The 27,880-nt window shown below is 43.5% G+C and overlaps 3 protein-coding genes across 6 annotated transcripts in view; 2 read left to right on the forward strand and 1 right to left on the reverse strand.

Moving 5' to 3' along the window:
• Positions 1–439: 439 nt before the first annotated feature.
• On the forward strand, positions 440–14,022 carry ARR3 (arrestin 3). Its single transcript, XM_025982888.2, has 16 exons — positions 440–456; positions 725–755; positions 887–947; positions 1,146–1,190; positions 8,334–8,533; positions 8,656–8,715; positions 8,900–8,967; positions 9,642–9,777; positions 9,947–10,031; positions 10,285–10,357; positions 10,735–10,872; positions 12,418–12,501; positions 12,765–12,788; positions 12,978–13,030; positions 13,301–13,310; positions 13,864–14,022. The coding sequence occupies exons 1-16, from the start codon at positions 440–442 to the stop codon at positions 13,952–13,954; spliced, it is 1,176 nt and encodes a 391-aa protein (XP_025838673.1). The 3' UTR covers positions 13,955–14,022.
• A 2,427-nt stretch (positions 14,023–16,449) lies between these two features.
• On the reverse strand, positions 16,450–22,353 carry PDZD11 (PDZ domain containing 11). Of its 2 annotated transcripts, none has more exons than XM_025982857.2 (7): positions 22,272–22,353; positions 21,663–21,762; positions 20,917–21,000; positions 20,402–20,458; positions 20,008–20,106; positions 19,713–19,773; positions 16,450–19,562 (listed from the first exon to the last, which is right to left on the reverse strand). In XM_025982857.2, the coding sequence occupies exons 2-7, from the start codon at positions 21,747–21,749 to the stop codon at positions 19,528–19,530; spliced, it is 423 nt and encodes a 140-aa protein (XP_025838642.1). In that variant the 5' UTR covers positions 21,750–21,762; positions 22,272–22,353; the 3' UTR covers positions 16,450–19,527. The 2 variants fall into 2 exon arrangements, with proteins under 2 accessions (XP_025838642.1, XP_025838643.1); XM_025982858.2 differs by having other exon boundaries at positions 19,083–19,562; positions 22,263–22,320.
• Positions 22,340–27,880, forward strand: part of KIF4A (kinesin family member 4A) — a 126,121-nt gene continuing 120,580 nt past the window's right edge. Inside the window, exons 1-4 of one of the 3 annotated variants that reach the window (XM_072744539.1) lie at positions 22,340–22,544; positions 22,892–23,032; positions 23,142–23,256; positions 26,667–26,857. In XM_072744539.1, coding sequence (XP_072600640.1) covers positions 22,913–23,032; positions 23,142–23,256; positions 26,667–26,857 — 426 coding nt within the window. In that variant the 5' untranslated portion in view covers positions 22,340–22,544; positions 22,892–22,912. Of the gene's footprint in view, positions 22,850–22,888; positions 23,033–23,141; positions 23,257–26,666; positions 26,858–27,880 lie in introns of all 3 variants that reach the window. The other 2 variants (XM_025982856.2, XM_072744540.1) reach the window with 2 other exon arrangements.

Below are 27,880 nucleotides of genomic sequence, written 5' to 3' on the forward strand. Positions count from 1 at the left end.
CAAACATGTCTTGACACCTACTGTGTGCCAGGTGGTGTTCAGCCTCATCCAGTCAAATTTTCCTCAAATTGTCTCGATGGAGTGCTCTCTCCAGCATGCTTTGAGACAAATTCCTTCTCTGAGAAGGTGGTCAAGAGTGCCCCAGCTATTCCAGGAAGCCATGCCATTTCTAGAGAATAGACAGAGTGGTTAGTCAACAATTTGTAAAAATAGGTTTTTTTTCCCCCTGTCTGGGATGGGTGAGAGTGTGACTGAATAAGTAACCTTGGCAGGAGAGAGAATATAAGGCACTTGAATGGTAGTGAGATATCTATTCAACAAGGAAAGGTTACACCACACTAGGTATGTCTGGATTGTATCCTGGAGAAAGAATTGGGACCAAATGACTGAGCCTTCCTCCTTCTTTCCCTCTTCTCAGAAAAGGCTCAACATCAACTTCATGGCTCACATCTCAAGGTAAGTAAGAACTCCTAATTCTCTGAATCCGTGACTTGTCCCCTATCCAAACTCAAGTACCTGCTTTGTGGTAGAGGAGTTTCCAACTTCTCCTCAACTTGTAAATTGAACTCTATCCCAATTACCTCCACCTTTGCACCATTTCATGCTCCTTGAACCTCTTCTACTAATCCTAAGAATACTTCCTTTTCTTCTCCACTTCCTTCTTCTCCTCTTCCCTTCTTTCGCAATGACCCTCCCTATTTTCTTTCTGATTATCTCTTTATAGAGTGTATAAGAAGACCTGCTCCAATGGGAAGGTGAGAGAACCTGGCCTAGCCAGGCAAATGAAAGGGCAAAAGGGAGAGGTCTCAAGGGTTTGCCTTGAGGATTCAGGGGAAGCCATTCAAAGATGATTATGATAATAACACGCAAGGTTGTTCCACAACAGCTTGCCATCTACCTGGGGAAACGGGACTTCGTGGACCATGTGGACATGGTGGATCCCATTGGTCAGTGAGTCTAAAAAGGGAAATAACCTGGGGAGAAGGGAATGGGAGCCAGCAACTAAAAGAAAGCCAAGAAAGGAACATACAGAAGAAGAGGCCAATTCAAGGGGAAAATGGGAGGAACTATTTCAGGGATGGATTTCTGTTTCATAGTCTAAGGATTTTTCCTGACCATGGTACCGTCTCTCGCTCTCTACACAGATGGTGTAGTCCTGGTTGACCCCGATTACTTGAAGGGCCGAAAGAGTAAGTAAAAATTCTCTTGGCCTTTGTATGTGCCAGGGATCCCAAACTGAAATGTCACACACGCCAGACAAGTAACTTAAATGAATAGACTAAACGAATGGACCAGAGGGGTAGAAGAAAACCAAAACGTGGTGAGAACTGTGAATGCCTTGTCTGGTGGGAGTTAATAAATGGGAATTTTAGCCTAGTGTGGCCAAATTTTCTGGTTGTTGGGTAGGAACTGGAAATGAAGCTCAGAATAAGACCTTCAGAGGCCTAAATTCTGAAAAGATTATGGTACCTCTTCCCCCAAATAATATTCAAAATAGGTTTATTTCTAAAACATAAATAAAATTTTATTTTTCAAAAGTATACAAAATGTATACGTGTGCTGGAATTCAAATAGATTTTTTCTAAGCTTTCTGATTTTCTTTATTATTTTTCATGGTACTCTACTTTGTTGCTGAACTGAATGTGGGCTTAGACTGGCTACAGAAAGATGCAGTATTCCAGAAATCCATATTTTCACGAAAATTTCATGATTCTCAAATGTTGGCAACTAACTAAAAGATTTTTAAAGGTCTAGATAGATCAAAAAATTTACATTTTTCATTAGTCTGGATGTGACCCTTAGACTGACATTTTGCAACCTCTGGTATATATCTTTCTACCTCTTCTGTGTAGGGAAACCCCGTCTTTTCTGGGTGTGTGTGTGGGAAATCCCAAGTAAAGAAACAAAGAAAACCATAGCACCAGCAAGTAACAACAAGAGACATTACTCTGGCCACAGCACCATAGATCAAGATTACATTGAAATATTTTTGCACTGCTTTAATAAATTTTTTTTAGTTTGTGATTCAATAAGTTTGAAAGTTGGGTTTGACTTGAAAAAGGCTGAGAATAAATTGATGAATACTAGTTCAAATATAACCTTTAGATACTGTGAGATAAAAATAACCTTATTTTTTCTGACTAAACACTGTGGATAAGCCATCCGGCCAGTTTTAAATATCAGAGGAATTCTGTGGAATACCCACTAAATTAACCAACTTGAGATTCTCAATTACTCTGTATTTCTAAAAAAAAACAAAAAAACCTAAATCATTTTCTCACATTCCTACAAAATTTTCAGAACAACCTACAGAAAGAAATATTTAGCGTAAAAAAATGCATGTTGATCTAGAATATGTGTTTTCCCTTTTATTCAAATCTTTATGTTCCTAAAAGAATTTTTTTATTATTTGTTTAAGTTGTATATATTTCTTAAGTTTGTTCCTTAGCTATTTTACATGTTTTGCTACTTTTATGAAGATAATTTTGTTTGCATATTTTCTAATATTTTTTTCTATCAAGTTTCATTTATTGATGTAAAATATGCTTATACTATACTACTGAGTGATAAAGGCCAATTGTAGGGCAGTATACATGCTCCTGTGAAAGATATACTGTTTAACAAAAAACTATATGGGATCTCTCTGTATTATTTCTTACAACTGCTTGTAAATCTACAACGATCTCAAAAAGTCCACTTTCAAATAGGCAATGTCACAAATATCTAAGGTAGCCTGATGTTTAATTATAGACACAAAGCTGAGAAGCAATTGCAAGTGATATGAACAGCAGTTGTTACTGCAATACGAAGTATGGTGACAGAGTTTTGAATCATTTTTTTGTTTGTAATTTCTGATTTTCATACAATTACTATGTATTATTTGTATAACAGACACAAATTTAAATTTTTTTGGTCTTTTTTGTATTTTTTTTGGAGTTTGATTTGCCAACATATAGTATAATACCCAGTGCTCATCCCATCAGGTGCCCCCTTCAGTGCTCATCACCCAGTTACCCCATCCCCCCGCCCACCTCCCCTTCCAGTACCCCTTGTTCGTTTCCCCGAGTTAGGAGTCTCTCATGTTTTGTCACCCTCTCTGATATTTCCCACGCATTTTCTCTTGTTTCCCCTATAATCCCTTTCACTACTTTTTATATTCCCCATATGAGTGAAACCATATGATTGTCCTTCTTCAACTGACTTACTTCACTCAGCATAATACCTTCCAGTTCCATCCATGTCAAAGAAAATGGTGGGTATTCGTCCTTTCTAATGGCTGAGTATATTCCATTGTATATATATATAATAATGGACATATATATGTACATATACATATACATATACATATCACATCTTCTTTATCCATTCATCTGTTGATGGATATCGAGGCTCCTTCCACAGTTTGCCTATTGTGGACATTACTGCTATGAATATTGGGGTGCAGGTGTCCCGGTGTTTCACTGCATCTGTATCTTTGGGGTAAATCCCCAGCAGTGCAATTGCTGGGTCGTAGGGCAGGTCTATTTTTAACTCTTTGAGGAACCTCCACACAGTTTTCCAGAGTGGCTGTACCAGTTCACATTCCCACCAACAGTGCAAGAGGGTTCCCCTTTCTCCACATCCTCTCCAACATTTGTTGTTTCCTGTCTTGTTAATGTTCACCATTCTCACTGGTGTGAGGTGGTATCTCATTGTGGTTTGGATTTCTATTTCACTGATGGCCAGTGATGTGGAACATTTTTTCACGTGCTTGTTGGCCATGTGTATGTCTCCTTTGGTGAAATTTCTGTTTATGTCTTTTGCCCATTTCATGATTGGATTGTTTGTTTCTTGAGTGTTGAGTTTCATAAGTTCTTTATAGATCTTGGATACTAGCCCTTTATCTGCTTTGTCATTTGCAAATATCTTCTCCCATTGTGTAGGTTGTCTTTTACTTTTGTTGACTGATTGTTTTGCTGTGCAGAAGCTTCTATCTTGATAAAGTCCCAGTAGTTCATTTTTGCTTTTGTTTCTCTTGCCTTCATGGATGTATCTTGCAAGAAGTTACTGTGTTCAAGTTCAAAAGGGTGTTGCCTGTGTTGTCCTCTAGGATTTTGATGGATTCTTGTCTCACATTGAGATCTTTCATCCATTTTTAGTTTAGTTTTTTGTGTGGTGTAAGAGAATGGTTCAGTTTCATTCTTCTGCATGTGGCTGTCCAATTTTCCCAGCACCATTTATTGAAGAGACTGTCCTTTTTCCAGTGGATATTCTTTCCTGCCACAAATTTAAATTAATAACTTTATAATAGAAATTGAATTTTTAAAATTGGAGCTGTTTTCTAGCATGCAAAAAGGATGATCCTAAATTGTTAAAGAATCAGAAAGTTTGGAGGCGGGGGAGATGATGCCCTACCCACTTGCAAACAGGGGGATATGCCAATAACAATCCACCTGCTTACCAACCTCACCTCAGGGGCTACTACATATCCCTGTGCCTCACCCATGCTGATATTCTGTGTTATTCCTCATCTCTTTCATTTCCTCCCTCCTCATGTTTCCTTGTAGCTACCTCTTTTCCTCTCTTTCTCACCTTTTCTGTCTTCTCCTTTCTTTATTTTTCCTTCTTTCCTTTTCCTTTTCTTTCTCTCTCTTTTCTCCCTCTTAAATGGGCTGTAATTGAAAACCAAGGGGAATTTATTTGTCACATCTTTCGAAAATTGTGAAGTTTGTCTCCATTGTAGAAAAATTAGAAAGTACAGGTGAAGGAGAAAAGAAACTACAATCCTACCCTATCACTCAAAGATAATCACCAATAATATTTCAGTTTATATTTATTCACATTTCCTGTGTGAAATAGCTATATTTTTACTTAAAATGCAATATCATAAATAAAATTTTCTAATCTTTTTCACCTATGTTCATATAGAGAAACCTATAAATTTCTCAGTTGCTTAGTAGTATACTGCATGGGGAACCATAATTTAGTCAATCTTCAATCAGACATTTTTTGCTGTTATAAACAACTCTGTAAAGTACATACTTGTGTATGTACACAGACACACATATATATCTTTCATATTTGTCCAATTATTTTTTTGTCCAATTATTTCTTAAGAGTAAATGCATAGAGAAGAAATGAAAGTCCAAAGGGCATTCACACATTTTTAAAGCTTTCTATTGCCAAACTGCCCTCCAAAATAGTTGTACCAATTGACTCTCCCTCCTGCCATATATGAGGTCGCCCATTGCCCCAGTCCTTATAAACACTACCATTATCATTACTTTCAGTTTTCATTGTATCTTTTGAATATAGTTTCACTTTCCTTGTTCTTAATTTTAAAAGCAGATCATCTGTCTGATATTTTGATCTCTTAAAAATACTACAATAAGTTGCTTTCTACTAGCATGTGCTTTTCTGTGGGTCAGGGCTCCTGGTAGAAGTAAGATTCCCCATCCCTGTTCTACCTCTTTCCTTCCCTCAATCTCTATCACTCTGTCCTTGGACAGCAGGTAGCCCTCTGTACCCCATCCCACATTCCACTAGTCCACTGAAGTGGCTTTCTATTTGCCCCTAATCTTAGGTACCAGCTGCATAAGTATGGGTTCAATTATAACTATCCCATTTCTGCCAATATTCCCATGATTATCATCATCATTCACATCTATAATTACAGTTTTCAAAGGGATTTCTTATACATCAACTCCTCGCATGAACTCCTATGACGTAGGTTGGGCACACGCAAGTCTGGGCTTTGGAGTCACACAGGCCTGGGTTGAAACTGGGTTTCAACTGGGTTGAAACTCTGGGCCATCCCTTAATAGCTCTGAGCTCATTTTCTCCACCTATAAAGTGGAGATAATACTTCAGAGGAGGGGTGCCTAGCTGACTCAGTTGGTAGAGCATGCCACTCTTGATCTTGTGGTTGTGAGTTCAAGCTCTGCATTAGATGTAAAAATTACTTAAGAAAATAAAATATTTTAAAAAGATATTATTTATTTATTCATAAAACACACACACACACACACAGAGAGAGAGAGAGAGAGAGAGAGGCAGAGACACAGGCAGAGGGAGAAGCAGGCTCCATGCAGGGAGCCCAACGTGAGACTCCATCCTGGGACTCCAGGATCACGCCCTGGGCTGAAGGCAGGCGGCGCAAACCACTGAGCCACCAAGGGATCCCCAAGAAAATAAAATATTTTAAAAATAATAGTTCAGGGGCACCTGGGTGACTCAGCAGTTGAGCATCTGCCTTTGGCTCAGGGTGTGATCCGGGGTATGGGAATCGAGTTCCATATCAGGTTCCTTTCAGGGAGCCTGCTTCTGCCTCTGCCTATGTCTCTGCCTCTCTCTTTCTGTCTCTCAAGAATAAATAAATAAAATCTTAAAAAAAAATTTTTTTTGACAAGCTGATGCGTGTGAAATGTTATCTCATTGTGGCTTTAATTTGCATTTTTCTGATTACAAATGAGACTGGACAAGTTTTCATGTGTATTTTTAAGATTCATTGTTTATTTTAGAGACAGCGTGCGGTGGGGAGGGGCAGAGGGAGAGTTAAATAGAATCTCAAGCAGACTCCACATCAAATGCAGAGTCCAACACGGGGCTTGATCACACAACCCTGAGATCACGACCTGAGCCAAATCCAGGAATTGGACACAACTGACTGAGCCACCCAGGCACCCCAATATGTTTTCAAATCTTGCCATTCTATGTTGTGTTTCTGTGTAGAACCTCTCCATATTCTTTGCACACTTTTATATTGGGATTTTTAGATTATTGATTCGTGGAAGTTCTTTATATATCACAAATGTTAAAACTTTTTTATTGAAGTAGAGTTGACACACAATGTTACATTAGTTTCAGGTTAGGAATGCTAAACTTTTGTTTGCCAAATATGTTGCAAATATATGCAGGCTTTTGCTTGTTTCATTTTTTTTAAATTAATTTTTGTTGGTGTTCAATTTACCAACATACAGAAAAACACCCAGTGCTCATCCCGTCAAGTGTCCACCTCAGTGCCCGTCACCCATTCCCCTCCAACACCCGCCCTCCTCCCCTTCCACCACCCCTAGTTCCTTTCCCCGAGTTAGGAGTCTTTATGTCCTGTCTCCCTTCCTGATATTTCCCAACATTTCTTTTCCCTTCCTTTATATTCCCTTTCACTATTATTTATATTCCCCAAATGAATGAGAACATACACTGTTTGTCCTTCTCCGATTGACTTATTTCACTCAGCATAATACCCTCCAGTTCCATCCACGTTGAAGCAAATGGTGGGTATTTGTCGTTTCTAATTGCTGAGTAATATTCCATTGTATACATAAACCACATCTTCTTTATCCATTCATCTTTCGATGGACACCGAGGCTCCTTCCACAGTTTGGCTATTGTGGCCATTGCTGATAGAAACATCGGGGTGCAGGTGTCCCGACGTTTCATTGCATCTGAATCTTTGGGGTAAATCCCCAACAGTGCAATTGCTAGGTCATAGGGCAGGTCTATTTTTAACTCTTTGAGGAACCTCCACACAGTTTTCCAGAGTGGCTGCACCAGTTCACATTCCCACCAACAGTGTAAGAGGGTTCCCTTTTTGCACAGCAAAGGATACAGTCAACAAAACTAAAAGACAACCTACAGAATGGGAGAAGATATTTGCAAATGACATATCAGATAAAGGGCTAGTTTCCAAAATCTATAAAGAACTTATTAAACTCAACACCAAAGAAGCAAACAATCCAATCATGAAATGGGCAAAAGACATGAAGAGAAATCTCACAGAGGAAGACATGGACATGGCCAACATGCACATGAGAAAATGCTCTGCATCACTTGCCATGAGGGAAATACAAATCAAAACCACAATGAGATACCACCTTACACCAGTGAGAATGGGGAAAATTAACAAGGCAGATAACAACAAATGTTGCTTGTTTCATTGTTTATAAAGACTCTTTTTTTCAAGATTTTATTTATTTATTTATTTATTTATTTATTTATTTATTTATTTATGATAGAGAGAGAGAGAGAGAGAGAGAGGCAGAGACACAGGCAGAGGGAGAAGCAGGCTCCATGCTGGGAGCCCGACGTGGGACTCGATCCCGGGACTCCAGGATGGCGCCCTGGGCCAAAGGCAGGCGCTAAACCGCTGAGCCACCCAGGGATCCCCTATAAAGACTCTTAATGTAAAGAAGTTTTAAATTTTACTGTAGTCTAATATATTAATCTTTTTCTTCATGGCCATATAGTTTCACTCATATTACATAGTCTCTCTATGTCTTCCTATGAGCCATTTAAGAACTTCCTTTCTGCCTCAGGCATGATGGGCCACCCTCTTCCTCCTTTGCCTGCAGTGTTTGTCATGTTGACATGTGCCTTTCGCTATGGCCATGATGACTTGGATGTGATTGGTCTGACGTTCCGCAAAGATCTGTACGTACAGGTGCTGCAAGTGTTCCCACCCGAGCCCACCAGCCCCCAAGGGCCCCTCACGGTCCTACAGGAGCGACTGCTGCAAAAGCTGGGAGACAATGCCTACCCCTTTACCCTGCAGGTACTGACCCCCATGTCCTCAGCGAGGTTGCCAGAGAAGATTAAGTCAGGAAGCCAAAGAGGCTCAACAAAGGAAGGGGGTCCCTATTTCTTCTGTTTGCTGACTTCTTTCTGATCCCCCAGATGGTTGTTAACCTGCCCTGTTCGGTGACATTGCAACCAGGTCCTGAAGATGCAGGAAAGGTAAGTTCTGGGTTCTGAGAAAAAGGGATAAACAGTCAGTTCTAGGAGGAGGGACAGAGGGACAAAGGAACAAGACTGGAGAAATGGACAGCTAAGGGATGGGGTCAGGCATTTCCTTATAGACCCAAGAGGAAAGAATAGGCAGTGTTGGAGATGAGTTCTCTTTGCCCCCGCCCCCTTGCAGGCTTGTGGGATTGACTTTGAAGTGAAGAGTTTCTGTGCTGAAAACCTGGAGGAGAAAATTTCCAAGAGGTAGTCTCTGGTCCTCTCCAAAATCCCTGCCTCTGGACAGTGTTATAAAACAGATCTTGATCTCAGGAGAGAAACAGCCCTACTTCTAACCTCCATAGCACCATCGCCACTGTCTCAGATGTCCAACTCTGATTCCCCTCTGACTTCTCTTCCTTGCTCAACGACAGTCAGCAAACTTTTCTGTAAAGGGCCAAAAAATAAATATTTAGGCCCTATAAAATATAAAATAAATATTTATGAGCCCTATAGTTTCTGTTGCAACTACTCAACTCTGCCATTGTAGTGCGAAAGCAGCCATGGATAGTATGTAAATGAATGAGCGGGCTGTCTTCCAATACAACTTTATTTATAGACACTAAAATTTGAATTTTATATGATTTCCACTTGTCATGAAATATTATTGTTGACCTTTTTTCAACCATTTAAAAATATAGTAACCCTTCTCAGCTTGCGGGCCATACAAAAACAGGCAGCGAGCCAGATTTGGCCAGTGGGCCATAGTTTGCTGGCCCTACATTGAGGGCCTAGGGGAATCGTCTGAGAGAGGCTTTATCCCATCGCCACCCACCCCCCACCCCAAGCAAGGACTGGCCCCTGGGGGTGGCATGGAAAAGGTCTGTGGTTCCCAAAGAAGATGTTCAGGCTAACCTCTTGGCTTCTACTCCTCTACTCAGAGACTCGGTGCGGCTGGTGGTTCGAAAAGTACAGTTTGCAATCCCAGAGCCAGGCCCTGGCCCCTGTGCCCAGACTACCCGCCGCTTCCTTCTGTCAGCTCAGCCCCTACAGCTCCAGGCCTCAATGGACAGAGAGGTTTGTGACCCACATTTCCTGACCCCTACCCTGGAACCACTCTGATTTTCTACTTCGGTAGACAGGGATGGAAGCCAGGGCAACAACCGTGCTAAGGAAACAGGAATTCTAGGTCTTGATCTGGGTGTTCTCCCTCCACCTTCATGATAAGCCTCTCTTTCTGCTTCAGGTTCACTACCATGGCAAACCCATCTCTGTCAATGTTTCTATCAACAACTGCACCAACAAGGTCATCAAAAAAATCAAGATTTCAGGTGAGCTCCTTTTCCTATCCCCCTGCACCTAGTCCCTGATCCACGGCTCCTTTTCTAAAACTCAGCTCCACTTACCCAGTCTGCATTAATCTAGACTTTCACTCTAATGCAGGCTTATCAAAATACGTGTCTTTGTCCACATGCACATCTTAGTGCATCAAGCATAGTGTACCCACATATAAGGTCGCATCTGAGGCCAGGGAGTCGGGGTCTTGAGGATGATGATGATCATGTGCTTTTCCTGGCTGTGCAGTTGACCAGATCACAGATGTCGTCCTATACTCCTTAGACAAGTACACCAAGACTGTCTTCATTCAGGAGTTCATGTGAGCTGGTGCTGGGGATGGGGTCAGAAAGCCAAGGGGTGGGTTGGTAGGAAGGGGTTGGGGACTGGAAGCAAAGGAGGCTGTTGGTAAAAGAAGGAAGAGGGTAGGAACCCAGGACTGAGGGAGGTCAAGGTGAGGGCTGAGGGATTCCCAGGAGAACAGGAGGGAGGCTACCCATAAGAGGACCATCAAAATGCGGACAGAGGTCAGGGGTATATGAATTTCCCACCAGAGTGAATTGTTCCCACTCTCCAGAGTGGGACATGCCAGCACCCTTGGATATCCCAGTAGGTTTGTGGAATTGTGCGAGAGACATGGGAATGAAAGTACACTTAATTTGCAAGCCTAGCCTAAGTTCTTCTCTTCTCCTTTTAAAGGGAGACTGTAGCTGCTAACTCCAGCTTCTCTAAGAGCTTTGAAGTAACCCCACTCCTGGCTGCCAACTGCCAGAAACAGGGCCTGGCACTGGATGGCAAACTCAAGCATGGTGATACCAATCTGGCCTCGAGCACCATGTAAGCTCAAATGTGACTCCCAAGCTCCATTTTCTCTCTCCAACCCATTCTGCATGCTATGTACATAGTCCTGAGCTACCACCTATAATGAAGCCTACTTATTTTTTCTAAATATCCCTAGGCCAGTGTTCAGAGATCCCTGCAGGCCTGAGGGCCAACAGGAAGCTAAATAATGCCATAGGACCAATAACCAGGCTTAGGTCACAGGCAGCAAGAAAGGAAAAAGCAGAGAGGAAAATTGCCTGTGTTGTGTCTTTCATAGCTCACAAAGGTCATATATATATATAAATCTTTATAAGAATCACATTAATGTAGGCTTGATATGTACATATTCTTATTTCAGTTTACACTTAAGGGACCCTGAGGCTCAGAGGCATGAAGGAACTTGTCCAAGCCTGTATCGCTAGTAAGGGGCAGAGGTGGAAAGGATTCTACTGCATGTTGTCCGGCTCTAACACTGTGATCTCTAGAGTAGCTACTCTCTAGCAAAGACAGAAATGGAGTGAAAAGACTAGGAGATGAGAAATGGAGGGGCAAGAGCAAAAAAAAAAAAAAAAAAAGGAGAACAAGAGAATAGGAACTGATAGATTTCTATCAAATCATTCATTTGGCCCCATGCCTTTGGAGGCCCTAGTGTTAGATGCATCTCCCACCAAAAGCCATCTGCCACCATCTGGTAAGTGTCCTTCTCTGTGCCTCATCAATGTTGTAGCTATAGATTGTTATTGCTAGAAAGACCCTTAGGAATCAACCAGACAGCATTATTCTATAGATGAAGGATCAGTATTCCAGAGTCACGAAGAGACTTTCCCAATATCATACAGTTTTCTGTATTTTAGTTTCCAATCAGTGAGTTTTCATGGAGCACCTGTTACATGCTCATTCCTATGCTAAGCAATATGAGCGGATACAAAGAAGTTTGAGAGTCTCTGCCTTCAGTCAGTTTATGGCCTAGATGGAGAACAAAGAAGAATGCGGATGCAATCTAAAGGTTAAATGTTTGTACAAGTAGTTCAGATTAGAAATTCAATAGAAGTTAAAAGAAGCCAGCAAAGCTGGAGAGGGCTTCCTGGTAGAGATTGAATGAGCTAGATCTTGAGGCAGTGTAGGATCTGGATAGCGACAGAGGAAGGAAAGAGCATCCAGATTGGGAGCATGGCATGGGCAAGGCCAGGAGGTGGGAGTCTGCATGGCATGTTCTGAGCATGGAGAGAGGATGGGTCCACTTAGGGTTGTTTTCCAGGTGTTAGGGGGTAGGGCAGGAGAGGTTAGAGAGACTGGGTGGGGCCAGTTTGTTAAGGGTCGTGAAAGCTAAGCCCAGTAATTATATTCAGAGAGGTAGGATGTTGAGCAGAGTGTAACACGGTAAAACTGGATTTTACAAACAGAAATGTGATTTCAATGAGAAGGAGAGATTAGAGCATGGAAGGTCTGCTAGAAAAGGTGAACAGGAAGGGACTGAGGGACTGAATGAATTACTCCCCTAATCCTCCATCCCACCCTTGGCCCCAACAAACACACAACAATGAATACTACCACCTCCAGTCTTCAACCTGGAATGAACAAGGAGCTGCTGGGGATCCTGGTGTCCTACAAAGTGAGAGTCAACCTGATGGTGTCTGGTGGAGGGTGAGCGAGGGTTCAGGGTCAGTTTGGGAAGGGGCTGGGGAGCCACTTTTGTTTCCCCCCTGGTTGGACTGACCCAAACAAGCTGTTCCCCACCCCTTCTCCCAGGTCAGTTTCCCAAACCTGTGAGCTCAGTGAGCAAGCCAACTTTCCTCCCAGAAACCCATTCTGAGACTGAGTTGTCCTTATGATCCCTTATCCCCCAGTAAAGCTAGGTTGCCCCTCTTCATTTCCAGCTGCTAATTTTACTGTCCTTCAATCCTCAGCATCTTAGGTGACCTGATAGCCAGGTAAGAGATGCAAGGGGGAAGCAGTGGGGAGAGGGGACTAGGGCAAGATGGGGAGGATGAGGAGATGATGAGACCAAAAGAGTGCCAAATGAAAGTGTGAGGACATCCCAGGACCAGAAAACTGAGGGAGAGAGGTTCAGGGAGTGGCCTCGGAGGGAGATCTGTAACTGTCCCTTGGAATCCTTGCAGCGATGTTGGCGTGGAGCTGCCCCTGATCCTGATGCATCCAAAGCCATCACATGGTGAGTGACTAGGTGGGACTGGTAGGAACAGTGGTCCTGAGTGTTGGGGACTAAGCAGTTCTGCTCTCATGAATCAAGGACTATCAGTGTGGGTAGAGAATGTATAGGTTGGATTCCTAGGTTTTGGGGGGGGGCGCGGGTGCGCGTGGGGCGGGGCGGGGAGGAGAGAGTTAAAAAGGGAGTGGGAAGAGAAACAACACATTTATTCTTGGAACTGAGAGCCCCGGTCAGCTTCACTTCCATTTTTCCCTCTCTCCACGCTTGCTACAGAGGCTGCTAGGTAAGGAAATGTGAGGCCCGGAAGCCCCATCCCCCTTTCCCCATTGCCACCCTCCATTTTATGACATGGAAATGTTAAAAAGCTTCTCTGGAGTGTTGCTTTCAATGCTGTGCAATAGAAACATACGGTTTAGCTTCGTGTCATAGTTCAGTGCTTTTCATACGTCTTCCACCCCCTGCTCTTCTCAGAATCCTCCTTCCCCCTCATCCTTTCCATTTTTTTCCTTCCCCTCACTCCCCCGCCTTCCTTCCGTCTTCCGTTCTTTGATCCCTCCCCTCCTCCCCACCCCCCCATTCTCATTTCCCCTCCAGCACTCTGTGGCGCGTGGGGGTGGGGTGGGGGGACGGATGTTTTGGGAGATTGGAGAGGGAGAGAAGGGAAACAAGCCGGAGTGGTCGACCGGGGTGGGGATGGGGGTAGCAACCGAGAGGGGGCTGAAGATCCGGGCTGGGAAGCAGAGGGTCACTTTTCAGGGATCACAGAAAGGGAGTGAGCGTGGACGATGCCCAGAAAGTTGCTCCTAACCTTCCATTCCCCTTTGCTGTTTTGCAAGCTCTGAGGACATAGTCATTGAGGAGTTTGCTCGGCAGGAGCGGCGAGAGAGCCAGGAGGCTTTGGCGGAGGAGGGGGACGAGGGAAGCTGAGCACCTTCCTTTGGTGCCTCTGTGTGGGAGCCCCACTGTAACGCTCTAATAAATCAACTTGTCCCAGACGTGCCTGGCAATCTCTTTGGTATTTCCTTCTCCAGGAGGTAATGGATGGGAAATATCAGAAAGGGAGACAGAACATGAAAGACTCCTAACTCTGGGAAATGAACAAGGGGTGGTGGAAAGGGAGGTGGGGGTGACTGGGTGACGGGCACTGAGGGGGCACTTGATGGGATGAGCACTGGGTGTTATGCTATATGTTGGCAAATTGAACTCCAATAAAAAAATGAAAAAAAAAGAGGTAATGGAGTATGGAGAACAGCACCCTCTGCTCCTGTCCATGATTACTCTCTACCATGTGGTTTTGCCCTAAACAACCTCGGACGTCCCTCTGGCAAGGCCCCTTGCCCTCCGTGGGTCTTTCAACTTTCCCTCTGGGCCCTGGCCATCCCAGCCCCTACCCTACCACCACAGCACCCCTACCACCCCACTCCCATGGTCACCCACTGCTACAGGCAGGACCTGAGGGGGCATAGCCGTGTGCCAAGCCCTGGGCAGCGTGCAAGGTGATGAGCAGCAGATGGACAGAGAAGAGTTCCGTGTGACCTTGTCAGAGCACCACCTGAGAGCACCACCCACCTGCCACGATGTACACCCTCACAAGAGGGGCCCAGGGCAAGGCCAGAGGCTTCTCCGGGAAACTACTTAGATTCTCAAATCCAAACTCCTGTGCCTGGGGGAGCAGAGCAGGGAAGGGAGGTACATGGGTAGGGCTTTGGCAATAGGGCTGTGTAAGGTACAGTATCGAGGCCGAGGAGGTGGTATCAATTTCCTCAGGGTGATGATTGGCCTACTTACCTACTTCAAGGTGGGAAAGATAAGGTTCATCATGGGCTTCAAGTACCACAGCTTTAGTTGCCTGCCAGGTGAGCCCACCATCAAGGCATCATACAGTACATTTTTGTCCCCGCCTTGGCCAACTCACCTAGGGATTCTTCTCAAAGTTATCTTTTGTGAGCATTGAGAAGTTGAGCCCTGGACCACCTTTTCTAGGGCCATTCTCCACTTCTGGTTCTTTTTTTTTTTAATTTTTTTAAAAATTTATTTATGATAGTCACAGAGAGATAGAGAGAGAGGCAGAGACACAGGCAGAGGGAGAAGCAGGCTCCATGCACCGGGAGCCCGACGTGGGACCCGATCCCGGGTCTCCAGGATCGCGCCCTGGGCCAAAGGCAGGCGCCAAATCGCTGCGCCACCCAGGGATCCCTCCACTTCTGGTTCTAAGACTGCCTGGTATTGGGAGTAGAGGAGTGGTGCAGAGTATCTGACTCTTGGTTGCAGGTATTCATTGGAATTGGCTTCCTGTCTAAGACCATGTACTTGGGAGAACCAAATAGTGAATGATTACTCTCTTATCAATAACACTATACCTCAACACCTTAGGCCTACGCATTAATGGTAGGGTAGCACCATCTTGGACTATTTGTGGAAAAGGGGAAGAAAAATATGAAGCCTCCCCAAATGACCAAACCCTGCTTTTCTCTGCCTTCATCTCATCTCCACCTGTAGCACAAAATCCAGGAGGCTTTGAATCCTTAAATCTGCTGCTCTATACATAAGGTCTTCCTCAATCAAAACAGTATATTGAGATTAGATCTGTCCTAGGAATGCTAGGCCACTTGGTTTGTGGCCAGAGCAACCACTTTTCAGGGACCCAGTTTCTTTGATCCTTTTTGGTTTGCCTTTTAAGTTCTAACCTTTAAAAGGCAAGTTTCTTTCCTTTCTAAACATTTTCTTATGCAGGTTCAGGCTGCAGCTATGGGACACAGCTGGCCGGGAGTACTTTTGCAGCCTAAATTTCTACTACATGTCATTCAACTACTGCAGTGGCTGGCTATGATGTCACAAGTGCATGTTCTGTCGTTTTATTTGAAAAAGGGATTGAGGGAAACAATAGGTTGGTAAGACTAGCAGAGAGGAAGGGCAGGTACATTATCCTCTCTAAACCTCTACTAAATGTTTCAACTCTCTACAACACATTCTTTTGTAGATATCAATGCTTTCAAGGAGACAGGTAAGTGGGTAGATATAGGAGCACAAAGAAGTGAGGATATCACCATCATGTTAGTGGATAACAACACTGATCTGAACGACAAAAAGTAACTACAACTTCTGGCACACCTAGAGTCAATCTCTATGGGAAGGCTCTCCTGTGCTGTTTATAGGGGAGGAGTTTACCAGTTTCAGGGAATAGAAAGGTGATGGGTTCAAGGCTTCTATGGTTGGTGTCCTGGGGAGGCATCATCACACTTCAGAAGGATCCGTCTTTATCCACTTTGAGTTACCACTTACCACTCTCTGGTCCCTCACATCATTTGTCATTTGTCCAGACAAGTCTCTGTAGATGATGGGGAAGAAAAATCCAGAGACCTCATATGTGATGTTTGAGACCAGTGCCCAAACAAGTTACAATGTGAAATATGTAATATCCATTTCTCTTTAGTTCTTTTTTTTAATTTATGATAGTCACACACAGAGAGAGAGAGAGGCAGAGACACAGGCAGAGGGAGAAGCAGGCTCCATGCACCGGGAGCCTGACGTGGGACTCGATCCCGGGTCTCCAGGATCGCGCCCTGGGCCAAAGGCAGGCACCAAACCGCGGCGCCACCCAGGGATTCCCTCCATTTCTCTTTAGGATACTTCTGTTGCATTTGTCTCTAGCTACCCTCCACTGCTTACTCTTTTGGATAACCTTGGCTTGTCCTATCTTGGGGCAGGTACAAGGTTCATTTCCCTACCATGCAGTACAAAGGCCCAATATCGTCTCTGAATCTGGCCTTTTACATGCATTTAACACATGCACACAGCTATCCCAGCACATGGCTTCTGCCCTTCCATCCAGAATTCATTTCCACTGAAGAGGAGCATCCTTTATCCTAGCTTTGCTGGGCTAAGGAGTGTAAAGCAGAGAAGGCAAACTTCTGTTGATGAGTTAGATGGCCAGTCCTTACAGATATTTAAGGGAAAATGGGACTAACCTCAGCACAAAAAGTAGCTTCCTGGTTTGCCTTCAGGCAAGAAGAGGTCAGATCAGAATTCCTCTTCTGTGTCTCCGAGAAGCTGCCCCTGGTAGTTGAGACTTAACCCTAGTCACTCACATCCCTCTTACCATAACACACTTCAGTGGTTGAAATCCAACTGGAGCCTTTCACGGAGTCAGGCATCAAAAGCCACTGTTCCTGTTGATAACCTGGTCTCTTGTCTAATTTGATGAATTTATTGCTTTTGGGCTTGCCAGTAATCCATCCCCCCCCCTCAGATTTAAGGTTTAAATCCCTGGCTACTTAACTAAGCTTTCATATAATTTCTGAATTTAGGAGCAAAACAGAACCCCTGAGGGGCACCTGGCTGGCTCAGTCGGTGGAGCAGGAGGCCCTTTATCTCAGGGCCATTGAGTTCTAGCCTCACAATGGGTGTGGGTCATACTTAAAATAAAAATAAAAATTTTAATAGAACCTCTGAAAAGGCTATTGTTTTTCTGGACTGCATCTCGCTGCCGTGGGGTGGAAAATTCTTGCAGGGCCCAGGAATCCCACCTTACCTTCTCTGACTGCTAAAAACTCTAAAAAAGGGATACAGTCCTACAGCAGCTGGGATACCTCAGAGGCAGATACAGTTCATTACCCATATTTTCTTAGCTACACCTTCAATAAATGACCAGTCCTTTTGCCTCAGCCTGTTATCGTTTATATCTTCTCCATGCTATACCTGTACCTTTACAATGCAGTTGTGTCATGCTCGTGTCATGACAAAGAACCATTCTAAGTACCTCAAAGTGAGAACCAATTTAGGGCAGGCTTTTTGCCTCCTAGGCCCATGGCACTTAGTTGGGACTTTTTACCATGTTTACCACACTTCTTAGACAAGCTGTTTTAAAACCTGCTAACCACAGGAAGAGTCTTGGACTTCAACATTCAGTAGACTCAACCAATATGCCTTTGTGCAAGTATCTCAGCCTCCAGGTTTTCAGATGGCCACTGGGGGACAGCACAGCAAATAGAAGCACAGAATGGGAGTGGGATTTCCCAGGCAGCACAGGGCTAAATTCTACCTCCAGCTATACTCACAAGGACATTGCTACTGTCAATAGCACATAGTAAAGCTGAAAAGGGATTTATAGAGAGCCAGAACTTCCTCAAAGAGATATACTATTTAGAACTGTTTCCCATATTTGAAGACTTTTTTAAAAACTCAGATTTCCAGATTCCACCTGAGAACAACAGAATCACTCTCCAGTGGCAGGGCCTGGAAATACATGTTTAAGCTTCCCAAGATTCTTCCAAGGCAAATCTGGGACTTTCATCATGGGGGCACTTCACTTCATACCTCATTAGAAAACTTCCTTTTCTGAATGGGTATTTTTTTAAAAAGATTTCATTTACTTAGGAGAGAGAGAATGAGCAGGGGTAGGGGCAGGGGGGCGGGCGGGGAGAGAAGCATGCTCTCTGCTGAGCAAGGAGCCTGATGTGGGATTTAATCCTAGGACCTGGAATCATGACCTGAGCCAAAGGCAAACGCCCAACCAATTGAGCCACCCAAACACCCCCTGAATGGGGTATTTTAAACATGCCAATGGAAATGGCATAAGATGTGGTCTGGAATCTCTAACAATGGACTGGTAATAAAGATGGTGGCAGGTTATTTGGGAGTTGGGGTGGAGAAAAGGGGGAAGTCAACAGTATCACTCAAACTACAAGCTGGAAATTGGGAACCATTCCTGGAAGGAATGCATCCAAGCCTCTCCCTTCATCTGTGTTCCAGATCAAACAATGTGGGGAAGAAGACAATTCTATTAATACTACCCCTCCCCCCACACACAGAGAAATGTCTAAAGCTCACAAGGTAAGGGGCAGTTTCTTCTAGTACCCCTCACCCTACACCATTCCTCAGTTACACTGAAGGTAAGGTTCTTGGACCTCCCTAACGTACTGGCCAGATAGAGATAGTTGTGAGGTAAATATAGTGTTGCTGGTACTTCCATAGGCTCCTGTTTTTGGAAGAGCTACTATTTTTGCCTCAATAGCATTTAAAACCCAGTCAGTATCATCCAAAAGTCACACCAACATTTCCTCAGCATTGCTTTTTACTTTTGTGGGGAGAGGGTGGGGGCGGGGAGAATGGTTCCAGGGAGTCTCTGGAATGTATGAGACTGGTAGTACGAGAATGGGAGGAGATGGAAGGCCCCCAAGATTTTTTTTTTTTGTGGATTTCTAGAGTCTAATGAAAATGATACAACACATGTGTAATTGTCTAGCACATGGTATTCAATAAATGTCGGCTGCCTTTCCTGTTTCAGGGAATGATCTCACCTACAAAACGAGGAAACAAAAAGTGCAGCACAGTTTGAGTAATGCAGTTGGCTGGCTGACTCGGTGCAGGGCCTTACTGTGTCCCTACCTCACTCTACTCTGCCAGGGTGGGGTGAGAGTAGAGTTTCCCAAGAGGCTTCCCTGAGGCCTAACCAGCTTGTCCGAGGAGATTTCATGTGGAGGGCTATGGGCCGCAACTCTCTAGTGTACAGTCCTCTCCTTTTGGCGATGATAATCTGGGGCAAAGGAAGAAAAGAATGGGTTACTTTCAAGCCTACACCTCCAATTCCCCATCCCAAACTTGGGGGGCCTTTAGTAACCAGTATTTAAAGAGTTCCTACCCAGGGCCACCCTGCCAAATAAATAAAAAAGAGAGTGGCACTCACTGTAGGGAAAGAAGCGGACGCGCATGCTGATTTCGCGGGCTGTCTTCAGGATCTCAACAGCCTGGAAGGAACACAGCAGCATGTACAAATAAAGAGATATGACCCAGGGCAGTATCATAACAGGAGAAAAACAGCTTGCCACTTGAACCTTCTGGGTCACTACTAGCTGGTTCCTCTTGGTGCACTTCCTCAGCAGAGATTCCTTCATATCAAGTTACAGATGAGGCTAATCCTATCTAGCCTTTTCTACCAGGGATGGCTTCTTGCCTCACCACAGCCCAGATGCTGTGCCCACCTTGCTGTGCTCAATATCTTGGAAATCCACATCATTCACAGCTAGGACTTGGTCCCCTTCCTGAAGTCCTGCTCGATGTGCATCCGAGTCAGGAATTACCTGTTAGTAAGGAGAGAATATATGAGATTGAGGCAAAAGAGTTTCAAAGGCTGTAACTGAAATTAAGTGCTATTCAAAGGTTAAGATGCTATTGTTTTTGTGTGTACGTGACAATGCAGAGAAACAGATGGTTTGCCAGTTGAGATGTTTTAAATGGGAATGGGTGTCCCCATTACGCCCCTTCTGTAGGTCTACTAAATCATTCTTCTCCCAGGCCTTTGGATACCATGGTTCTGCAATCTGGTAACTTAAGAAAGGGAATTAGCAATCCATATTGCCTACAAGGCACACATACCTTGGAGATAAAGATGCCTAGCTGGGAAGCCTTTCCTCCTCGGATATTAAATCCCAACTGTAAGACAAGAGCACAGAAGGGGGGCTTAATATAGACCACAAACACAAGAACATCTAATGGTATCACTGTATGATAGTTTGGCTTATGTGTTTCTCAGAGAGAAGTCAGAAGTTGTGGAAGTGGTATCTCAGACTTTCTGCCCATTAAAGTGTTTCCTTACCTCCCTACCTGCCTTCCCATCCATCCCCCCGATCCACTGCCAACTTCTGGGCCTGGTACAGACAAACCGAGCCTAAAATAAGATGCAATTGTTCTGGGGCACCTGGGTGGCTCAGTCAGTTAAGTGTCTGCCTTCAGCTCAGGTCATGATTCAGGGTACTGGGATGGAGCCCCATGTTGGGCTCCCTGCTCAGTGAGGGGTTTGCTTCTCCCTCTGCCTCCCCCACTCATGCACGCTCTCATTCAAATAAGTAAATAAAATTTTAAAAAAAGACACAATTGTTCCATAAACTCACCTGAGCTCCAGGGGGCTTCTTCAGTGTGACGATTCGGGGCAGAAACTGGGTCAACTCATTGTTGTAGTCTGGGTGATATACCCTCTGCAAGAAACAGCAACCCCAAATTCTTACTACCAGCCTTAGATTTTATACCTCCCTTCATCTACAAATGCATCACCCTGAAGTTAGAAAAAGGTGTGGGGGGAATCCCTGAGGGGTTCAGCGGTTTAGCACCTGCCTTTGGCCCAAGACGTGATCCTAAAGACCCGGTATTGAGTCCCACATCGGGCTCCAGGCAGGGAGCCTGCTTCTCCCTCTGCCTGTGTCTCTGCCTTTCTCTCTCTGTGTCTCTCATAAATGAATAAATAAGATCTTAAAAGCAATACACACACACACACACACACACACACACACACACACACAGGTGTGGTCATGGACTTAGTGTTAAGTACAGATAACACTGTCCGAATGGGTAGATGGATAGCATGGGGAAATGTTAGTAGCCCAGTAGCTCCCCATCTCCACCTTTAGAGAATAGAAATTAGGGCTCTGAATTTCCAGAATTCTCTGGTGTGAATGGACTCTGGTAGTTGGATTCCATAAGAAGCTCCCAATGGGCCCAGTTGTTCAGATTCTAATTTCTGGGCCCCTGGCTACAACAAGGCTAGAATTCACCCTCCACTGAGCTTTCTAATCCTGCCATCCTACCTTTCATGTATCATCTCAAGCCCACAGGAATATATCCCCTACTCAAACATTCCCACCTCATGAGGAGGAATCCATGCTGGGGGATTCTCATAGGCAGGCAGGAAAACCACGGGGTAGTCATCATAAGGAATCCGAGTGTCCATCTCCAGCAAGGCCCTGGAATGGACGGAAGGGTGAATCGAGGCTGACAGAAAACGGTTCAAAAGGGTCAGCAGTCCAGCAAGTTTCAAAAAACAACCCCATCCCATCCCAAGGCTGTCATCTATGGGCCCAGCCCACTTCCAGGTGATAGAGATTGAGAGAGAAAAAGAAGAAAAAAGATGAAAGAGAACAATTAATTTTGCTGAATATCTGCGTGTCAAGCAACCTGTTAGGTACTCCATTGAGATCATCTCCTTTCCTACAACAATCCTGCAAAACAGATGTTGCCGTCTAGAGAAGAGGAAATCAGGTGCGTCAGTTTTCAAAGTTCAAGGACTGCCTCCAACTATCCACAAGGACTCTGGACAAGGCACCACCCCACATTCCCTAGATGTGATCAGTAATGGTGGGGGTCCCCAGAACAACGACCCTTCCTTCACCACCGGTTCCCTTCCAGGTCCCTGCCCCGCATCCTGCCTGAATCCTGCGCACAAGCCGGGGAGATGCAGTACTACCTCACTCACCCGCAGACCTCAGGAACCCCAGTTTCTGCTCGCCGCCAATTCAGTCTGGAAGCCGGAAGCGGATGCTACGGTCGGTCGGAAAGGGCGGGTTCAGGGTGCGGCGCGCAGGCCCTCCCCTTCCCAACGCATCTTCCTGCGCGCGCCGACGTGCGTGCTCTGCCCGCAAGCTCTCACGCGGATTGGCTGGCGCCTCAGGGACAGATTTGAAACTTGGCGGTTAAAGCTCCGGCTGGGCCAGGGAGGCGGGAGACCGGGGAAAGGACGTTTAGTTTGGTGAGTTAAGGGGGCACACTTTAGCTCAGGATCTGCCTTTCCTGGTACCCTGGGGCTTTGGTTCTTTGTCGTCATCTCCGCTGGGGGCTTTCCTTTCCATTTCAGGCTCCACTTCGCTCTCTTCAGAGCGTGGAGCTGACTGGCTGTCCTGTCGTTGCCAAGCCTGAGAGACTGACTCTCCCGAGGCAGCGATCCCACTAGGACGGGGAGGCTGCCACCGCTACTGCCGAGTTTCGTAACCCATCCTTCCCTCCAAGGCGGGCCTGAACTCCCACCCCTCCCGACCTACCAAGATTGATTCATCAGCAAGTATCTTTTCTTTTCTCTCTCCCCACCCCCCCAAGCAGAGACGGTGTTGCGGTAGGATCATGAAAGAAGAGGTGAAGGGAATTCCTGTAAGAGTGGCACTGCGATGTCGCCCTCTGGTCCCCAAAGAGATTAGTGAGGGCTGCCAGATGTGCCTTTCCTTCGTACCCGGGGAGCCTCAGGTGCGTAGGAGAGTCCTGGGCCTACCTCTGAACAGCTGGGGCCAAATGGCAGTGAGGGGCGTGGTCTTGCCTTTCATTTTTCTCACTTATTGTCCCTTGCCTTCTCTAGGTGGTGGTTGGTACTGACAAATCCTTTACCTATGATTTTGTGTTTGACCCCTCTACGGAACAAGAAGAAGTCTTCAATACAGCAGTAGCACCACTCATAAAAGGCATATTTAAAGGTAAGGCTATTTAATTCTTCTGCTGGTTCTCCAGCATATATTTTGTGTCAGGCACTGTACGTGGGTACTGCAGATACAGGAATAGATGAAACAGGAGTCCTGCCTTCAAAAAGCCCACAGCCTAGGAACTAACTCAATGTCATTTGCGAAAGTCTGTACCCTTGAAGCTAGTTTTATACTGTATTTGCTTTCTGTGGTTCTGTTCATCTTTGACTTGTATATATATTTTTGTTTGTTTGTCCTGGAACATCATTAGATCCTAAGCTCTTTCATGGGTGCCGAAGATGATCAGTTTTCCAACTTACTTAAGGCTCAGGCACTGCAAAGCCTGTTGAGAATTCAGAGAAAAATTATATAAAAATTATATAAAACCCCTTCCAGGCCCTGTAGGGTTTCAAAGTCCAGGAGTAGGAGTGAAAGTATAGGACTGCATACATAATTTTAAATACATAAAAATTTTAACCTTTTTGCACTTATCTTTAAGGAAAAAATATGTTAAAGTTAAAAGTGCACAATAGAATCAGTCCTGCTATGGAAGTAGCTACTGCTACTTTCATGGTATGAAAACCAAAAGGATGGCACTGACTACTTAGGGAATTAGGGATGAATCTCACAGCACAGGCCAACGTTTGAGAGAGATCTTGAATGATGAATAGAATTCTTTTAGGTGAAGATGGTTATTTCCTAAAGCCCCTGAGTACCCTGACCAGTTAATAATTTTTATTGAAGAAGCTAAGACTTTAGTGTTGCTGAAGACCATAGCAGGGTTCTAAAGAAGAGAGTAGTGCCTGAGAGGTTTTTAATTACTGTTATTCCAGGGATCCCTGGGTGGCGCAGCGGTTTCGCGCCTGCCTTTGGCCCAGGGCGCAATCCTGGAGACCCGGGATCGAATCCCACGTCGGGCTCCCGGTGCATGGAGCCTGCTTCTCCCTCTGCCTATGTCTGCCTCTCTCTCTCTCTGTGACTATCGTAAATAAAAAAAAAAATTAAAAATTACTGTTATTCCAGTACAGAGGTTATTCAGGATTCAAAGCAGAAGTCTGTGTAAAAAAACTCAGACCATGGCACACAATCCCTTAAAAATCAAAAGCACATTTGTACATCATCTAGTCTTACTTTGCATTCAACGAAAAATGCTTTCCAGCCATATTCTCTAAGTGAACTTCCAGCGTCTATTTACAATTTTTTCTTTGATAGGGAACTCACGGACTCACAAAGTGGTCCTATTAATTGGATGTTGGACAACTCCCAATTGTGTTAGATTATATTGAGATGAAATTTGCTTCCCTGTAATTTCTACCCAGTGATATTAGTTCATCCCTCTAGGCAAATAGAAGCCTTCTTCCAGGCTTCACATATTTTTTCCACTTTTTAAAATAATGTTATGGGGAGGTCTGGGTGGCTCAGTGGTTGACTGCCTTTGGCTCAGGTGGTGATCTTGGGGTCCTGGGATCAAGTCTCCTATTGGGCATCCTGTGGGGAGCCTGCTTCTCTCTCTGCCTGTATCTCTGCTTTCTCTCTCTGTCTCTCATGAATAGGTAAATAAAATATTTTTTTTAAAAAAATGATGCTGTGGCTCAGAACACACTGAACACTTTGTTTCAGATTTTTGGAATATTAAATTATGTCAACCTTACAGAAATGTTGTAAGAATGACATAAAGAACTTTTTTCCTGATTCATTTGAGATGAATTATTAACCTGGTGCCCCCTGAATACTTAAGTGTATATTTGCTACAATCAAGGACTTCCTCCTACATAACTACAATATAATCATCAAAATCATGAAATTAGCATTGCTACATTACTATCATCTACTACTCAGACTTTATTCAAGTTTCACTAATTGTCCCAATAACATCCTTTAAAGTAAAAGGATCTCATTCAGAAGCACTTGTATTTAAGAGTTGTACTGTCTCTGTATAGTCTCTTTCATTCTAAGGTTTTTTGTCTTTTTTTAAAAAATTTTGTGATCATGACTCTTGAAGATCACAGGCTAGTTATTTTGTAAACTGTTTATCAGTTTTGGTTTGTCTGGTGTTCATTATTAAATTGTGGTTGTATATCTCTAACAGGAATATCACAGAAGTGGTGCTGTATTCTTCCCATTGAATCCTATTAAGCAGCACATAATTTGTTGCCTTACTGCTGATGTTCATTTTGATCATTCGATTATGGTGTTATCATAGGCTTCTCCACTATAAAGTTAATCTTTTTCCTTTTTACATATTTGGATGACAATTATGTGATTCTGCCTAAGTCTCTTCTAATTAACTATCCATATTTCCTTTAGCCATTCTGGAAACGATATGGTTTAACAGACCCTTCATAATCTGGTCATCTTCCTCAGAAATATTCCTTCACAGCTCAGTAAGAACATTGTAATTCTATACTTTTACCTTAACTTGGGAAACTATAAGAATTAAATTATAGTCTTTATAGGCAATATAAAGTAGATAGTGATCCCAATATATATGTTTGGCTAACATTGCTCTCAATTGCAAAGACAAGACAAAACCACTATTTTTTAGTCAGCTCAACAGCATCCTCTTGTACTCTGAATTCCCAATACCAGAGAGCCTTCAATTTTTTGGAAAAAATACTGAAAATTGGTTCCCCCAGTTATTACTATATATACATATCTGTGATATTCTAGAAGACTATGGAATGTTATTCTTTTGCCTCATGATCGTACCAGGTGATACTAGCTATTTATTACAGTGAAAATCTTGAGGAAATAGCTTATGATCTTTCAGAATATCCTTCAGAAGGGAGGTCTTTGTTTAAACAATTAAATTATTTTAAAACGAAAAAAAAGGCCAAAGTGCCTGATAATATGGCCCAAATGCAGTCTGAGAGTTTAGATGGGGAGCGGATGTTTTCATTGATTGTAAAAATCAACTTTTTTGCCTCTTCAGATGAAGATTGGTCATCAAAAACATAGGTTGGACTCCCTTCCATTTTTGCTACTTCTAAGACTTTGATTTCATGCCTATAATTTAGAATTGGTAAAAGTAGAATTATAAAGTTCTGAATGGCTTTTTGATGGTGTTTGGCCACCTTCATAATCTCAGTCATATCTTTAAGTGTTTTACTTCCTAGTTTTTGTTTTTTTATTATTTATTTATTTATTTTTTACTTCCTAGTTTTTAAGGGCAATAAAGAGGGGCACACATTCTGGGAGGTTGGTATTTTTCTTCTTTGCTTCTTTAAAGTGATGCAAAATCATGTCACCCACACAAGTTTTTTCTGTGTCTGCTACTCCTAAAAGACCCTTGTCTTAAGAGAGCAATCAAAAAAAAAAAAAAAGCAATCTCAATTTTGTTGCAAGCAATTGCTGAAGGAGATGGAGGATATTGATTGGATGAAAATATTTGAGCACCACTATGCATGTGACTTCTGTTTTATCAGGATACAATGCAACCGTCCTGGCCTATGGACAGACTGGCTCTGGAAAAACCTATTCAATGGGAGGTGCATACACTGCAGAGCAAGAGAATGAACCAACAGTTGGGGTCATTCCTAGGGTAATACAATTGCTCTTCAAAGAAATTGATAAAAAGAGTGATATCGAATTTACTCTGAAAGTGTCATACTTGGAGGTAAGTGATTTAAGTTATACTGAATTCAAATGTATCTTTGGGTAGAAAAAATAAATCCAAATCATGTTTTTTCCCTGGCATGACTCAAATAAGTAAATTGCATTTTTTAAAGATTTTATTTATTCATGAGAGACACAGAGAGAGAGAGAGAGAGAGAGAGGCAGAGACACAGGCAGAGGGAGAAGCAGGCTCCATGCAGGGAGCCTGACATGGGACTCGATCCTGGGTCCCCAGGATCACACCCTGGGCTGAAGGCCATGCTAAACTGCTGAGCCACCCAGGCTACCCATTAGTAAATTGCATTTTTAGTAAATTACATTTTAAAACATTGATAGAGAAAATTTACTGGCTCAGTTGGAGCTGGCTCCTGCCCAGTTCTTTTCTTGTCAGAATAGTCTGTTTAATTTGATTGTTAGAGGAGTTGGCATTGCCACTTAAAAAGATGATAAGAATTCTTTAATTCCAATTTGGCTTCTGCTGCTGATTCCCTGTAGAGTCTGCAGAAAAATATTTGATTTTCCTTTACTGTTTTGAGTCCTAAGTGATAATGCTCCTACTTCAGGAAGAATGTTATAAAAAATGGATGAAGTACTAAGCTGTGTGGAAATAGAATGTACTTATTCAACAGATGTTTTTGGATACCTACTGTGTTATAGGGCCTGTTCTATGTACTTCGGATATATCTGTGAACAAAACATGAAAATCCTTACCCTTGTGGGGTTTTCATTCTAGTGAATATCACTATACAACTAGATTGGCCAGTTATATCTAACCTCGTGACCTCAAAAACACATTGTTCAGGAAATTTATGGTTTTTGGGAAACTAGCTGCTTGGTTCCATAGCAGTGACACCTTCAATGAGCAATGATTAAACTTAGATAACGTAAGCATGCAATTTTATAGTGTATGTGAATAGTTCATCCTGGAGTTGAATCTTAATACATTAGTAGGTATCAGAGGTGTAGAGTTGAAAGACAGGGAGTTTTAAATGTCATTAAGATTAGCCTTCTTGAGTCTCTTAAT

This window comes from Vulpes vulpes, chromosome X (genome assembly GCF_048418805.1).
Source record: "Vulpes vulpes isolate BD-2025 chromosome X, VulVul3, whole genome shotgun sequence".
NCBI lineage: Eukaryota > Metazoa > Chordata > Mammalia > Carnivora > Canidae > Vulpes > Vulpes vulpes.

Bases quoted from the DNA above. Each gene is read 5' to 3' on its own strand.
- ARR3 (XM_025982888.2), top strand. The intron at 756-886 runs GTGAGAGAACCT...GTTCCACAACAG, and splicing joins AGACCTGCTCCAATGGGAAG to CTTGCCATCTACCTGGGGAA. The intron at 8,534-8,655 runs GTACTGACCCCC...CTGATCCCCCAG, and splicing joins CCTACCCCTTTACCCTGCAG to ATGGTTGTTAACCTGCCCTG.
- PDZD11 (XM_025982857.2), bottom strand. From the start codon at position 21,749: ATGGACACTCGGATTCCTTATGATGACTACCCCGTGGTTTTCCTGCCT. The intron at 20,459-20,916 runs GTGAGTTTATGG...CTTGTCTTACAG, and splicing joins AGAAGCCCCCTGGAGCTCAG to TTGGGATTTAATATCCGAGG. The intron at 19,563-19,712 runs GTGAGTGCCACT...CCTTTGCCCCAG, and splicing joins CGTCCGCTTCTTTCCCTACA to ATTATCATCGCCAAAAGGAG.